General features: G+C 35.1%; 2 protein-coding genes across 3 annotated transcripts; both read left to right on the top strand.

The window, feature by feature from the left end:
* Window positions 1–230: 230 nt before the first annotated feature.
* LOC132284667 (T-complex protein 1 subunit zeta 1) lies at window positions 231–7839 on the top strand. Of its 2 annotated transcripts, none has more exons than XM_059786790.1 (16): window positions 231–390; window positions 485–626; window positions 718–781; window positions 1440–1575; window positions 2003–2154; window positions 2242–2289; window positions 2490–2582; window positions 3208–3314; window positions 3886–4000; window positions 4102–4188; window positions 5073–5277; window positions 5478–5572; window positions 6596–6664; window positions 6764–6871; window positions 6969–7087; window positions 7460–7839. In XM_059786790.1, exons 2-16 carry the CDS (start codon window positions 493–495, stop codon window positions 7533–7535), a joined length of 1608 nt encoding a protein of 535 aa, XP_059642773.1. In that variant the 5' UTR covers window positions 231–390; window positions 485–492; the 3' UTR covers window positions 7536–7839. The 2 variants fall into 2 exon arrangements, with proteins under 2 accessions (XP_059642773.1, XP_059642774.1); XM_059786791.1 differs by having other exon boundaries at window positions 248–390; window positions 488–626.
* A 1698-nt stretch (window positions 7840–9537) lies between these two features.
* Window positions 9538–15690, top strand: LOC132283217 (14-3-3-like protein A). Its single transcript, XM_059785144.1, has 5 exons — window positions 9538–9739; window positions 10454–10973; window positions 11071–11193; window positions 14540–14656; window positions 15356–15690. The coding sequence occupies exons 2-5, from the start codon at window positions 10482–10484 to the stop codon at window positions 15416–15418; spliced, it is 795 nt and encodes a 264-aa protein (XP_059641127.1). The 5' UTR covers window positions 9538–9739; window positions 10454–10481; the 3' UTR covers window positions 15419–15690.
* Window positions 15691–15940: the final 250 nt, after the last annotated feature.

The following is a 15940-nucleotide window of genomic DNA, read 5'->3' on the forward strand; positions in this document are numbered from 1 at the left end:
AAATGGTAGTTAAAACTCTATTTAAATATATATTTTTTAGGATACATTGATACTAATTATAAAATTAAAGTAAATGATAAATTAATATTTAGGTAAAAAAATAAAAAAAAAAGTAAAAGATTTGTCCATAAATTGTAGAAAATTAACTTTACGAATTATAATTTGTAGTGGAGGAAGTTATTTGCAATATTATTACTTTTATTTAATTGTCAACACAACGTCGCCGTTTCGTGTTCAAAGGTCTCTAGACACCATTCGAGAAAGCCCTAAAACCCACCACTTTCCAGTTTCACTCAAGAAAGTGCTCTCTCCGTCTCTCCCGCTCGCTCTTTTTTGGGACGCAGCAACTCTCCTCAACCCTTGATCTGTAGTTCAGTTGATTTCTTGCTGGTAATCTCTCTCTTTATAAATGGGCACATATGTATCTTATGCGTGTATATGCTTCTTATTATTTATTGATTCGCTGGATCTATTTACTCTGCAGCAGCAAAAATGTCTCTTCGAGTTTTGAACCCTAATGCGGAAGTACTCAACAAATCCGCTGCTCTTCATATGAACATCAATGCCGCCAAGGGTTTGCAAGACGTTCTCAAGACCAACCTAGGTCCCAAAGGCACCATTAAGATGTGTGTTTTCGTATTTACCTTTCTCATCAATGATATGTTTTTCTCATCTGCTATATGATTTGATTTTCCTTCGGTCTCTCTCATTTTATAGGCTTGTTGGTGGAGCCGGGGATATTAAGCTTACAAAAGATGGTAACACACTCTTGAAAGAAATGGTCTGTTCTATTTCTAACTCTTTCATTCCAAAAGTCTAAAATTTGTGATATTGTCGATTTAACTGTTAATATCTGCATTTTTTTCTATTGCTATTAAGTGTCTGTGCAATGTGTTTTCCGGATTTCATTTGGCATTTTTATACATGTTACTTCTTATGGGATTAAGGCAAGGATGATGATGGTACATGTTACTTCTCATGTGGCATTTGAATAAATTAACTGCTATATAGGATTCTTGGTTTTCTGGACTAGCTATGAAATACTAATCGAACCTCGCTGTGGGTTTTGGGTCTCGAAGAAATAGTAGATATTTGAAATGTACATCGTTGATAGCAATCCTGCAAAGAGAGAAAGGAATATGATTTTTGGAATATTGCGTGCTAAGAAATCACTTGACTTGCTTATGTAATAATTGTTGCTATAGACTGAATATATAAAAGAGATAAATCAAATTTGAACTTTAGCAAGTTCAGTTAGAGATGAGGAGCATGAGAAACAGTTGCCAGAGGAAATGGAGAAATTACTAATTTTTATTTCTCAAAACCTCAATTTACCTAACACCATACTAATTTTTCTTCCTCATCACGGATCTTCAAATCTACGTCTGCAATCATTTTTTGTTGCAACGTGGATAAGCTTTTCCTGTTTATGCTTGCAGCAAATTCAGAACCCAACTGCAATTATGATTGCAAGGACAGCTGTTGCCCAAGATGATATAAGTGGAGATGGTACTACTTCAACTGTCATATTTATTGGCGAGCTGATGAAACAATCGGAACGCTACATTGACGAAGGTTAATTATGCCTCTGATTTTTTTCTTTAAAATATTATTCCCTTTAAAAGTTTTATCATAATTATATGTATATATATTAGTCAAGTTATTATTAGTTTGTTAATTTTTAGTCACTCATCCTGGTGGTACAATTTTGTGCATTCAAATAAATGATATTTTCTTGTCTTTTAAAATTTGGAATTATCAACAAATTAACCATGGTTTGGCCCATTTTTGGGTGGAATGGGTCGAGTTTACATTTCCTGTTGATATTTATACTAAAATGAATTGCACAATAATGTCTGTATTTTACTATTTTTGGGATTACGGACATATGGGGTTTAACTTTGTGGATTGATGCCAATTGCCGAGTCTGCTATCCCCCCTCCTTTCCCTTTCCTCCTGCTTGCTCTTTACAATATTTATATGGAAAATTTGATTTTTTCAGGTATGCATCCACGTGTTCTAGTTGATGGATTTGAAATCGCTAAAAGAGCAACGCTGCAATTTCTTGAAAAGTTCAAGACTCCTGTAGTGATGGGTGATGAACCTGATAGAGAGATTTTGAAGATGGTAGCAAGAACAACATTAAGAACAAAGGTTTCTTTGTGTTTTATTCTTTTGTTACTTGGATCTTGCAGATTTTGTTTTATGGTATATGATTCCAGTTTCCTTCTGGTTGTGCAGTTATATGAAGCAATGGCGGATCAATTGACTGACATAGTTGTAAATGCGGTGAGCTCTCCTAGTGTTAATTTATTTTGGAATTTTCTTTGTAGATTAAATTCATTTATAGGACCAAAGCTGTTCAATAGAGATTTTGTTATGCAGTTTTTTAGCTTTATGTTGCTATCAAGTTTGCTTTCACATGTGGTTCTCCTTTATCTCATATTGTCGTGCAAGTTGTGCAACTATTAATGGATTATTGATGACAGGTTCTCTGCATTCGCAAGCCTGAGGAAGCTATTGATCTGTTTATGGTTGAGATTATGCACATGCGCCACAAATTTGATGTAGACACCCGTTTGGTAGGTCAACAACATCACTGTCAGTTTATTTTTCACTTTTCTTTTGTATGAATTTCATTTTTGGATATAGAATATTATGTAAATAATGTGCTATTGATTTAAGTCCAGAATATAGTGTAAGTTGTAATAGTAGTGGTTGTTGCATGTTTTTTTATGAATACTCATTATGGCCCTTTCTTAATTTCAATATTTACTATTAAGGTTAGTTCTCTGGATATATAGAATTTACTTCTTGAAAGACTTTTATTAGTTTGTAAAACTTTAGACTTGAAGAGGTTCAAAGCCATTTTGTCCAACACAGATGAAACATCTTTCTTAAAATGACAAGAGCCGTAAGATCCCCATCACAGGTTTTGATGTATAATACCGAGAGGACCTTTTGTTCTGTTGGAGATTTGGTACTGTTTTCAATCTCCTTTTTATTTGTATTGAAATTTTGTTCCATACAAAACATTATTATGCAAAGAAAGGATATATAAGGAATAGGTTAGTTGTCAAATAACAAGATATATAAGGAATAGGTTAGTTGTCAAATAACAAGTGTGTGTGAACACCTGTGTACTTGAAAGAGAGTCCAATTTATGTCCCCCATTTTTTCTCATGCTGCATTTCTACTGTTTTCCAGGTTGAGGGTCTTGTTCTTGATCATGGTTCTAGGCATCCAGACATGAAACGAAGAGCAGAGAATTGTTATATCTTGACTTGCAATGTATCATTAGAGTATGAGAAGAGGTATACATTGATGAATATAATGTGTGTTTTCCTTGTTATCCGTTCTTCTTCCTTAAAAGACTTTGAACCTTGTAAGTTAATGTTATCTTAATATGAGCTACTGATGAAGTGAGCAAGGGCCTAAAATTTTCACGTTGATGTACCATATGTGATACTCTATTAGTTTATGCATATGGTGCAAGTTCTGAAATGACGGAATGATAAGATTTAATAGAAGGTAGTGTTTTTCACATGATATTATATCATTTTAACACCCATAGTTCTAATGGTAAAAACTAATCGTTCTGCTTCTTTGTTTTGCTCTATTTTATTTTGTAGTTGTCTTGACCTCCATTTGTTTTTTTGGTTTATATTTTTAAAAGAAAGAAAGGATCAGTTCTGCTAATAAACAATTAAGATTTTGTCAAATTGTAAGTTCTTGAATGTTTCTAGGATTAATATTCTGCTTGGTTCAAGTCCATGTTGATATGAAAATTACAGACTTTGGCATCAGATGTAGACCCACTTAACTATGGTTTACTTGATGTTACTGGATAATGTGTGGACAAGGAACTGACAATTTCCCTCTCAGTGAAATAAATGCAGGTTTTTTCTACTCAAATGCAGAGCAGAGAGAGGCAATGGTTGCAGCAGAAAGGCGTTCTGTTGATGAGAGAGTGAAAAAAATTATTGAACTAAAGAATAAGGTAGTGAATTAGATGGAGGCATTATCCTGGTATTGGTGCTGAGAGTTGCATTTATGTTCTTACTGTATCTAAAAATGTCTTATAGTTGCGGTCTTCTGCAGGTTTGCTCAGGCAATGATAATAACTTCGTTGTTATTAATCAAAAAGGAATCGATCCTCCATCACTGGACCTTCTTGCTAGGGCAGGGGTAAGTCTTGCATACTCTGCAGAGTATCAGTTTGTCACTCCCATAGTCTTAGACAATAATGTGTTAGGCCCATTGCTGGGTTTCCCGTGTTAGTTGAAACTCACAATGTGATTTACCAAGGGAATAACCAAAGTGGCGTCTTCTCCTTTAAAACGAAAAACAAAAAACCAAAAAGCTGAACGTTGTGATTATTAATTATTGTGGTTGCTTACTGCCTTTGGAACTAGAATTGTATTTTAAATATGATCTTTTAAGAATTCCCAGTATTGATTATATGGTTATATACTAGCGTGTTTATGTGTTCATGGTCTTTGATGGATCTTTATTTGTTTTTCATTATATATCTTATTTAATTTTAGGTTAAGAGATAAAAACTCTTTCAGACATATTTTTTGTTTTTACTTCACTTGGTGCGACTTGGAGGATTTGCATTTCTGAATTGGTTGTTTGTATGATATTGATTACACGCTAATTACCTTTGTATATTAATTTGAAAGCAACATATATCAAGAAGAGGGAAAATGGCACGAGTTAGGGTAGGAAGAAAATGTTAAAACTGCAAAATAGATACTTCAGAAGGTCGCATGTAGAGAACCAAATGGGGTTCTACTGAAACTTCAATTTATTTTCACTTCAAAATCTGTCAGATTATGGACATGTCCATTTTTCATTGATTTAGTTTTAATTTAATACTTTTGATGCTTTATCATCTTTTATTGAAACAACTGCTTACTGGTACAAGGAGCAATGCATCTGGTGCTCACAGAGACTGCTACAGATGTAACTCTATTGAATATTACCAAATTGTCAGATTAGTTTTTTTTTTTTTTTGTACTTCTTGTGCCTTCTCCTGTTTTCCTACTTGCTAAATCAGTTATTTGTAGATAATTGCCCTTCGAAGGGCAAAGAGGAGAAATATGGAAAGATTGGTTTTGGCTTGTGGAGGGGAGGCTGTTAATTCTGTTGATGACTTGACCCCTGATTGCCTTGGTTGGGCTGGAGTTGTATACGAGCATGTTCTTGGAGAAGAGAAGTATACTTTCGTGGAAAATGTCAAGAATCCTTACTCTTGCACAATCTTAATAAAAGGTACATCAAATTTTTTTTTTTTTTTTTTTTGACCCTTTTAAGAGTTGCTTTTGTTATTTAATAATATGGCCATATGGTATTTGACTACCTTGCTGAAGCAGTTATTCTATTGATATTGTTTATATGATGTACACCATCTTGTTGCAAGTAGTACATTCAGTGGAGCAACCCAATACTCATTGTGATATTGAATGGTGCAGGACCTAATGACCATACAATTGCCCAAATTAAAGATGCTGTTCGTGATGGCCTGAGAGCAGTCAAAAATACTATCGAAGATGAATCAGTTGTATTAGTAAGTTGTTTTTTAACATCTCATTGCAATCATGGTTAATCATGCTGATATTTCTTCATACTGTGTGTGAGTATCTAATATTTCTTCTGCAGCATTTGACTATTCTGTGATTTGTTTAGAAAATACCATCTGGTGCTTAGATGGTAGCCGCATGGATTTATTGTATAGGAGATGTGTATAATTCAATATTCCATTGAAAAGAATCACGATTTTACTTTGTCATTTTTTTAATCTCTCTGTGGAATGGAATGAGTACAGTGGCTTGTTTAGTGCATGGTAGACCTACCTAAAAGTTTGATGTGATGTAGTCCTCGGCTCTGCTACAAATAAGAGTTGTGCAGTTTGAATGTCAATTGATACATTACTTATAAAAAAAAAAAAAGAAAAAAGAATGTCAATTGATACGTTAAACTAAGAACAGTGGTTCAATGTATCGAAATTCATTAATTCCACTTTTGGAAGATTACATTAAGCTTATGGTAAACTAGGCTGACTCAGCTAGTGAAATTTGCAGTTTGGTTTTTGCAAAGACACCTTCCTCCCCCATTTTTTTAAGTAAAGATGGATTTGTTAGAAGTGTGTATGGTTACTATGGTAGAGGTATCAAGATAAATGAATTGTCACTGGATTCTGTTTGTTGTGTAGGTATGTTTGGGAGAAAAATTGGACAAATTATAAACAGAGACCACAAGAAGTGGAAAGGAAAAATTGCAAGGGACTATCTGTCAGCTGAATTAACTGGTTTTATTTTAAATACCAGAACTTAATAAATATCTGCATTTATACACGGTTCATAAATAATTATTTTGGTCCAAGATATAAGCTCCTAATCTGTGTATATACAATTTTTGGCTTTTCTTGATTGGTTTATATGGACTGTTATTTTGGTTGATTAAACCAGAAACCTTACATTCTGCATTCCCAAAGTGTACATGCTCTGTATATTCTTCATGGCCTGTCCATTAAATGGTTTTGTAGTATCAGATTTCTGTTAGTAAAGCATGTTTCTACCTTGGGGTGCAGGGGGCAGGGGCTTTCGAAGTTGCAGCCCGACAACACTTGATCAATGAAGTAAAGAAAACTGTTCAAGGGGTAATGGTTCTCGCAGATCATGTATTTGCTGCCATATAAACATCCTTAAGCCCTTAGATATACTTATAAATTTTTTGGTTGTCTACAAACTTGGAACAGCGTGCCCAACTTGGTGTTGAAGCTTTTGCTGATGCCCTTCTTGTGGTGCCTAAGACACTTGCTGAAAATTCTGGTCTTGACACTCAAGATGTGATCATTGCTCTTACGGTAAATCTTTTATGGCAGTTAAGATATTTTTTCTGTATTTTTTGATAATTGATGAGTAAATTAATTGTAGCTTCGCCTCTATTTGATGTTTGTCTAGGGGGAGCATGACAGAGGGAATATTGTGGGTTTAGATCAGCACACAGGTCATCCTATTGACCCCCAAATGGAGGGTATTTTTGACAACTACTCTGTGAAGCGCCAAATCCTAAACTCTGGGTATGTAAAATTCATTTTCTTCAAAGAACCTTCCATGTTTCTTGAAATATCTGCTACTTCGGAAAACAGCCATAGGCAAATCAAGGAGATGGCTCCGATATCTCCCTTTAACTTCACAATTAAATTATATATATGTTTTAAATATATTATTATGCTCTTATATATGTATGCTTTTCTATATGTATATATCTTTTTTCTCAACAAATTACTACCATTGGAATGCTTGTACCGTTATTCGTCTCCCCAAGAATAACCGGGAATCACGTTGTCCTGGCTTTCCATCTGAGCAACGAGCCCTTACATTATTATTTTCTTTTTATGTTGGCCTCTCTTTTGTGGATGTGTCTAAGCTACATTTATTATGTTTTGCAGACCTGTCATTACATCCCAGTTGCTTCTTGTTGATGAAGTAATTCGCGCAGGTCGGAACATGCGGAAGCCAACTTGATAACTGTACCTTCATGTGCACTTTTGTGAGATGGAGGGTTTTCTTGTGTCTCCGATTCTCTGGGTGTTTTGAATTGTTTATGCGTGCTTCCAACTTCTTCAGTGTAAACTAGTTTGTGGTTGTAATTTAAGGTTTTTGGGGGAGGTTTTGTGCAATCACAGCAAAATTTTTGTTAGTGGAAGGTCTTCCATCAGATACATGCTATAATCAAAGACATATCAGCAGCTTCTTCAAACTATTTACCTTTTAGTAATGTTTCTTGTTCAAACGTAAGCAGTAAAATCTTTGATTTGTGGCGTACAAACATCTGTTTATAACAGCTTCCATCTGTTTATGCAGGTTCTTGCTCAAACGTGTGAATGATGGTAATTAGGCTTAATTTTCTGTGTTTTCTGAATGTTATGTTCTGAAAGTCTCCTTGTATCTCACTATCACTATCACCATGATATAGTAAGCTAAACACTAGCAAATGGTTTATGCTTTGTGTTCCATGTCTGCATAATATAATCATGATCCAATTTTTTATGGTCTGACTAATATTGGTGGATGTGCTAGAATGAAGCCATGAACTAACTATGCTTTTCAGATTCTTAGCCAAAATTTATTCATATAGTTAAATATCAAATAATTTCTGTAATATGTTATGGTTGAAATTTTCCAAGGAAATTGTTGTCTATTCACATTCATGTTTTTCTATAAGGAATTGAATATGAATTTTAAAGTCATGCTCATTTGGATTGAGTTTAATACGGAATCAGAAATATTTCGCATCAAAGTTAAAAGAGAGCATACTTTTGTAGAAAAATTTAACTATAGACAAGTACTTTATGACAATTTATTTTATTATTATTTTTTTTAACATTTAAAATTATTTTAAAAAATAGAGAGAATAAAATTATGAGTAATAAAAGAATATTTATTTACTACTGCATATTTATTATTAATTCGGACGGGTCTGGCAGATTGAATAATGACTAATGAGTTAAAACGTAAAAATGATTAGTGAGAAAAATTGGGAAAACTATTAGCAGATTAGGAAGTGTAATTATGAATTTGTTTGTGGGAAGGAGAGGCAAATTTGAAGAGTACTATTTCAAAAGAAAACTGAGACGGGAAAAGTGAGAATTGCCCAAAGACCGATAAGTATTGAGTGCATCCGGTGCATTGTGGGTCAGTTTTATTTGAGTCTTATGTACATAACATGCATTCGTATGTATACAATATTAACCTTTGAAACTTATGTGCACAATATGCATTCGTGCATAAACATTAGGAAAATGATAGTCATCACGAAGTAATTTTCATGATTTTATCACTAATGAAACGTGACATAGTTAGTTTTTCTTTTCGGAGCAAGAGAGAGTTCATATTTTCTTTTGAGAGTTAATTTCCTTTTCTTGAATCATTCTTAAATTTCCTATTGGAAGTTGTCGACGGCAACCACACGGCTTAGTTCTAGATTTTTACTTGAACGCAATATGTGTATGTATATATATATTTATATATTGAAGGTGTGTATAATTAACCAAATAATATATAAATAATTTTTATGTGTTGATCTGAAACTATAACTCTAAAATTTGGAATTATGTTTGTATATCTTCTGCATAAACCAAATTAGTTGTGACAATTATTGAATGCATTGTAAAAGATGACTACTTTAATAGACTTCAACGTTGACGTATATGATAATTATGATAGAGAAAGAATATAAATCTTTATCATTTCTAAAAGATAATATTAAGATAATAACTAGTCTTAAAAAAAAAAAAAAAACGTCATTGTTAGAGCAATTCACATGTATTTACAATTTATGATACAATCTTGAAATTTGTATTTTTTTTTTTTTTTTTTTCCGTGAAGCCAAACATTAACCCAATGTCATCTATTCCGGTTGTAAATGTTTCGTGACGGGGTACGCACTCCTTGGGGCTTGGCGCCAGTCACCTTCCTAATTATTAAACCGTGACACGAGCCATAGTCAGTGCCCCACTTCCCTCACGGTTCACGAGAACGAAAGTGAAAATAAAGGGCTTTGGCGGTCAACGTCAAGGTGGCGATCTCCGTTGACTACCACGTGTCGAGTTCTCATTGGACCACTATTTTCTCCACGGAAGTCGCCCATTTTAATCCCAGCCTCCGTCTTCTCGCTCCCTACAATCGCTGAGTTTGCTCGCTACAGGCTCGCTGTTTCGAGGAGGAAGGTATGTCGGAACCATTTTCTTTTGCTATTGCAGTTAGGGTTAGGGTTAGATATTTGATATTCAAGCAATTGTTTGTATTACTGTAGACACTTCTTATGTAGATCTAAAATCTTTGATTTTCGATTTATTGATTCCTCAAATTGATATATCAGGTTATTGATTGTTTTACTATCAATTGATTTATTCCCAGTATTTATGGTTCGATCTGCTAAGTTATATGCCCTAGTTTTCTGTTTGGTTGCTGTGTGTGGGAAGATAAGTAAAACCGAATATTGATCACTTAGTTTAGGTAATACGTGTGTTTTAACTTGCACACACACATATATAATAATTAACAATAAGGAGTAAAACCACGTAAAATATAAGATCCAACTTTCAAGATTATGAAAGTATATATGTATACTTTGGCAAGCAAAACCAGAGCGTTGTGATTCTAAGGCTGGTTACTGTCTTGATGTAGAAAATATAAATAAATTAGATTTTGGTTTTTAGATTTTTGGACTAAATATTGCAGAGTACAACTATTTGGACCAGCTAAGGCTTAATAATGTGTTCTATTCTTCCTTTTGCAAGCTATCTCTGAAACCATTCGAAGGGTTGTTTTCTTACTGAATACCAGTTTATCGATTGGTTATAAAGAATGCTTTGCATGTTATGCCATATTATGATGTTTAGATCATCTTTATGATGGATATATTTGGAATTGCGACGCAGGAGTTGGTCTTAGTATACTGTAACAAAGATGTTGCTGTTGCCAACGGAATCATCACGAGAGGAAAACGTTTACATGGCCAAATTGGCTGAACAGGCTGAGCGGTATGAAGAAATGGTCGAGTTCATGGAGAAAGTTGCTAAGACAGTGGATGTCGAGGAGCTGACCGTGGAGGAGAGGAACCTACTCTCAGTTGCTTATAAGAATGTGATTGGGGCCAGGAGGGCTTCTTGGAGGATTATCTCTTCCATTGAGCAGAAGGAAGAGGGCCGTGGAAATGAAGATCATGTTTCCATAATCAAGGAGTATAGGGGAAAGATTGAGGCAGAACTCAGCAAGATCTGTGATGGAATTTTGAGCCTTCTCGAGTCGCATCTTGTTCCCTCAGCCTCATCTGCTGAGTCCAAGGTGTTTTATCTTAAGATGAAGGGTGATTACCACAGGTATTTGGCTGAGTTTAAGACGGGGGCTGAGCGGAAGGAGGCTGCCGAGAACACCTTGGTAGCTTACAAGTCTGCTCAGGTGGGCGATCATTTTGCCGTGCCATTATATTTTGCTCTTGTTAACATGCCGTGTTCTTATAACATTTTCTGAGTTATTTATGTTTTCTTCTATGAAGGATATTGCTTTGGCTGATTTGGCTCCTACTCACCCAATAAGGCTGGGACTTGCACTTAACTTCTCTGTTTTCTATTATGAAATCCTTAACTCGCCTGATCGTGCTTGCAATCTTGCAAAGCAGGTATAGCTTACTTAACTAAAAAAAAAAATTATTTGATATTTCAAAATCTCTACTTATTAACTAAATATATGCTTGAGGTTTGATTTACTGGCAAATCGTAGGAATCGGAAAAGAAAGGGATAACCATTGAATATGGACTCCAACATCAACTATGAGTCTTTGAATTTAGAATAGGTGACTGGACAGTTTCAACTGAAGTTATTGGTTGCAATGTTGGAGGTATGGGTTCTAATAGTAGGTTTTGAAAAAAGGAAAGCTCTGACGAATGAATGTTGGTTAAAAGAATCTAGCCTTTGGAATAGATTGGTGATTATTTCCTGCAAAGACTAAAATGGTAGGCATTAAAGCAATTTTTGCTTTTCAAGATTCTTCTATTCTAGAGCATCATTTTTACTGCCTGGGCTTCTTTATTATTTTGGCCTTGAGGTCCTGAATCTGTAGGTCAAAGTGGATCGACTTTGTGGAAGCTTCAATTTAATTAGCTTCTGTAGTGAGAAGAAGGGGGACAACAAAATGACTTATTATTTGGGAGCCTTAGTTATTGCCCCCTTTTTTCTTTTCTTTTTTTAGATTCTTCTTACATGCATTAGGTTTGATTACTAATAAATCCTCAGTCTGCTGCACCTGAGACTGTTTCTGGTTCTTGTTCAAATTGGAGATGATGTTTTCTATGCCATCCAACATTTCAATAATAGATCTAATTCTTACCCTCTACTTTATCATTTCCACACTGGATGCTGCTTTTGCCTTTTTTATCTGGTAATATGCAACTTGCTTTTCATGATGGTATCCCATTTTGTGGAGCTTCTTGATGTTCTTGGAAAGGATTAAGATCCATGAAGAAATGCATCCCAATGGGATTGTTACGAAATGGGCAAAGTTCTAGTTTGTCTCTGCTGTCTCAATTATGGAGTAGAGGGGGGATTGATGGATTTTTAGGGTCATTAAATCCAGTTATATTTTGGACCTAAATCCAGTTCTATTGTTGAGGTTAAGATATTGTTACTGTGGTTTGTGGGAGCCTACACTTAACAAGTGCTTGGGGAGGTTTGTTTTGTGTCCAAATGTGCCTGTAGTCTTAATGGTTGGAATTCTAATTTGAATTGAGGGGAGACTTGTGAATTTTCTTGAAAATATCTTGGGTCGAGGCATCATTTTCTTCTTTTTATTTGTGATATATGATTTTCTCTTGTATTCTAAAGTTCAGTTTGTGATATATGCTTCTCTCTTATGTTCTGAAATTCAAGCATAGGGTGGTTTTTGATGGGGGAGCTTTGAAGAAGCCTTTCTTATTTGACTCCGCTATTTGTTTGGAGAATCAATGATTTTTACTCGACCAAGTTAAAGCTAGAAACATGTTGATCACACACCGGAGATTGGTAAGATCTAATGGACAATGCCTCACTGACCTAAGTGGGCCTACTAGCAAAGCAACTGGTACTTGATTGGGCGCGGGGTGGTTTGGTTTCATGTAACACCCCCGCAGCAGGAAGAGGCAGTTGTCAATTGAAAGTAAAGGTCCTTTGGACGTTGAAAAGTACATACCCAGTCCCACTGGTGTGACTTGTTTGAAGGTTTGGGTAAGGCCACTTTTTTCATTAAGCTGGAGTGCTGGACTTATGCTCCGGGTACTATAAAGTAAGAATAGAAGCTGGAGATGAGCGAAAGACTACCATTTTACCGAATACGGTGCGTTAAAGTATAGCGTTATATGCCATTTGGCCTGACCAATGCTCCTGCCTTTATCTATAATTTGATATATGTGTGTGTGTATATATATATATATATATTATTTTTGGCTCTACATTAGTTCCTAATGTCTTGTATCATCGCAAGAGTTCATTCTCTTGGACCTGATTGTCAATTTTCCATGTGATTCCTTCTTTTCCTTCAATAATCAGCTGATGAATGGTGTCATTGTCATTCATTATAATTTTTTACTAGATGATTTGGTCTTCAAAAGTCTAACCGCCCAGATTGAAGCCCTAGCTTGATTACTTTCCAACTAAGTGTTGTAGTGTGAGAGTCATTTTTTTTTTAATTTTCATTTTTGAAGGAAGTTGGGTTATCTTGTCTCATTCCGTTACCTTTATTTACTAGGTTTGTAATTAAGTTGTTCTTTTCCACTTGGGGACTATCATGAATTTGTTTCTATGGTTTGCAAGTATTAGGTTGGATATTGAAGAGTTGCTTTGGCTTTCTTATCTGTCTTGTTTTCTCTGATTAATGATTTGTGAGAGGGTTTGTCTGAATGTTAGTGACATCAATTATGTTTTATGGGGATTGAAGTAAAATAATATTTATGTTTGGGTTTTTATTTAGGAAGTGCCAATATTAGGAAAGGTGAATGTCTTGGCAAATAATCTCAATATCAGGACAAGGATTATAAGCTTTCTATTTTTATTTTCAAATTTTTTATTTTTATTTTTTATATATATTTTTTGTAAGCAAAATCACCCTGTAGTCATTGATTGCTTGAAGGCTTTAGAGAGAATGTGTTTGGTTGACATTCCAAGAATGCTACTGTGGCAACATAAAACACATCTTTGATATGTGGATATTAGTATATTATGTGTATATTATTATTATTATTATTTTATTTTCTTTTTAGTTAATATAGTAGTTTTCTATAAAGATCATTTGTTACCCTTGAGTTCTTTGTAATAAAAGGGTGATTACTGATTGCAAATTCATATAATGTTTAGTACTTATTTCATGCTTTCGCTTATAGATATGTTTTTATCTACTTGTATTTGAAAAAAAAAATACATTTATCAAATTGGCTGCAATTTAGTTGCCATATGCTTGTTGATATAAATTATGTTAATTGTCATGGGCTTGTGGCTTAATATGTTTAAGCTTACTACAAGAGGGAAAATCCACCTTACCATGTTCTTTTATTGAATGGTTCCTTTAACATGAGTAAAGTGCCACTCTGAACTTCTTATGTTGCATGAACCACTTCACCTATGAAATAAAAAGAAGAATGTTATTGCCAGGTCATGTCTTTGGACTTGGGGATATGATAAATCTGACACTTGAACCTGTACCTATATTGGGGACACACCCAATGTTCATGTATAATTGATACGAGCTTTTAAAATTTCCCAGGTTTCTAGGCCTTTTTTCAATATGCATATCCCTGTGGCTGTTAAAGTTGTGAATCTTTACCTTCAAAGCTAATGATGTCCTTTTGCTTTTGGTGAGAATACTGTAAACATGAGCCTGTGGTGATCCTTATAACTTTGGAATGGAGACAGCATCCACTGGGGCGGTGGCTTTCAGTTGCATCTGAACTACTTGATTTTGTTCTATTTATATAACTCATTTTTCCTTTCTTTGGCAGGCTTTTGATGAGGCTATCTCTGAGTTAGATACGTTGGGCGAGGAATCATACAAGGATAGCACCTTGATCATGCAACTTCTTCGAGACAATCTGACATTGTGGACTTCTGATATCACGGTATCTTTCTTTCTCCGTGTGTGTGTGTGTGTGTGTGTGTGCGCCTGTGTGCGCGCCAGTGCACACCCGCGTGTTTAGTTGTGCATGTTTGATATATGTTTCTTGCTAAAATTGAACTCGACTTGCATACACTTCAATTTTTCATGGCTTTATTCATCATCACGGATCAAGTACATGTTTTTGTGCCATTGTGCATTGTCCCTGCCACCCATTACTTCAACTTGGGGAGGGCTCTGTTTTTTAAATGTTAAACCTGAATTTGGCAATGAGAGGTTAATCTGATGTGTGATAAGAGCAGTAACCTGATGAGTGATACAAACTGAACCTGGAAAGTTCCAATATAGATTTGAGTAGGCTGTAAAGTAAATTACCATGACATGGGCCTAGCAACCAAAAACAGGTTTCTAAATTTAGCATGAGTTGGGTCAGAGAACCAGAGTATTTTTCCTCACTTGTTACGCCTTCGAATGGGTCCATGAAGTGTACTGGACTTGGGGTCGGGGCATTGGGCTATATAGCAAGGTTCCAAATACTATGGATCCAAGTAGAAGTCAGTGCCCCTGTAACTTCCATATATATATACTTATCTTTGCAAGTGCACTTCTGTCTCTCTAAATTTTCTTCTTATTGTTAATATTTTCCCGGGAAAGTTTCTTATCATGATTTTGCTGCTTTGTGATATAAAATTTCTGATTTCAGGATGAAGGTGGGGATGAGATCAAGGAAACTTCAAAACGGGAGTCTGGTGAGGGGCAGCAGTGACGAGTTTGTAGGAGGAGATGTACTCTGTACTTGTCAATTGTGACCTTATTGTAGGTTCCATTTACGTGGTTGTAGCAAAAACTTAATGAATTTGAAGATCTTCAGTGCTAGTTGTGTGCTTGGGGTTCAAATTTATTACAGATTATAAGCTTGTATTGTGCTTTAATCAGTAGTTTCTTGTTTCGTGTGGAAATTTGTCGTGGATGTGGCAATTCTATGATGCTTTAATCAGCATTTCGTTGTTCAGTATGAAAATCTGGTTGTGGTTGTAATTGCTTTTGTGCGTTTTATTGTTAAATTCCTTTGTGGTCACACTGAATCAGGAAGATCGTCATCATCCTCCTTGCTGTTATCCCGTACAAAGGGATCCGGAAGGTGATGGAGGTAATAATCTGTCCTTGAGGTTGGGGAGGTTGTTATCACTGTCCATGAGGTGTGCGCTCTATCATTTAATTGACTGATTTAATTTAGCGCCTGTGAAGCTGTTTTGTAATTACAGCGCTGATTGAAACACATGGCTTG

Source organism: Cornus florida, unplaced genomic scaffold (genome assembly GCF_030987335.1).
Source record: "Cornus florida cultivar Cherokee Brave unplaced genomic scaffold, ASM3098733v1 CherokeeBrave_3.0.0_Hap2_Chr11, whole genome shotgun sequence".
In the NCBI taxonomy this organism is placed as follows: Eukaryota; Viridiplantae; Streptophyta; class Magnoliopsida; order Cornales; family Cornaceae; genus Cornus; species Cornus florida.

Excerpts from the sequence above, each read along its gene's own strand:
- LOC132284667 (XM_059786790.1), top strand. The coding sequence starts at position 493 with ATGTCTCTTCGAGTTTTGAACCCTAATGCGGAAGTACTCAACAAATCC. Across the intron at positions 782-1,439 it reads ACACACTCTTGAAAGAAATG|CAAATTCAGAACCCAACTGC; the intron begins GTCTGTTCTATT and ends TTATGCTTGCAG. Across the intron at positions 1,576-2,002 it reads GGAACGCTACATTGACGAAG|GTATGCATCCACGTGTTCTA; the intron begins GTTAATTATGCC and ends TGATTTTTTCAG.
- LOC132283217 (XM_059785144.1), top strand. The coding sequence starts at position 10,482 with ATGTTGCTGTTGCCAACGGAATCATCACGAGAGGAAAACGTTTACATG. Across the intron at positions 10,974-11,070 it reads TAGCTTACAAGTCTGCTCAG|GATATTGCTTTGGCTGATTT; the intron begins GTGGGCGATCAT and ends TCTTCTATGAAG. Across the intron at positions 11,194-14,539 it reads CTTGCAATCTTGCAAAGCAG|GCTTTTGATGAGGCTATCTC; the intron begins GTATAGCTTACT and ends TTTCTTTGGCAG.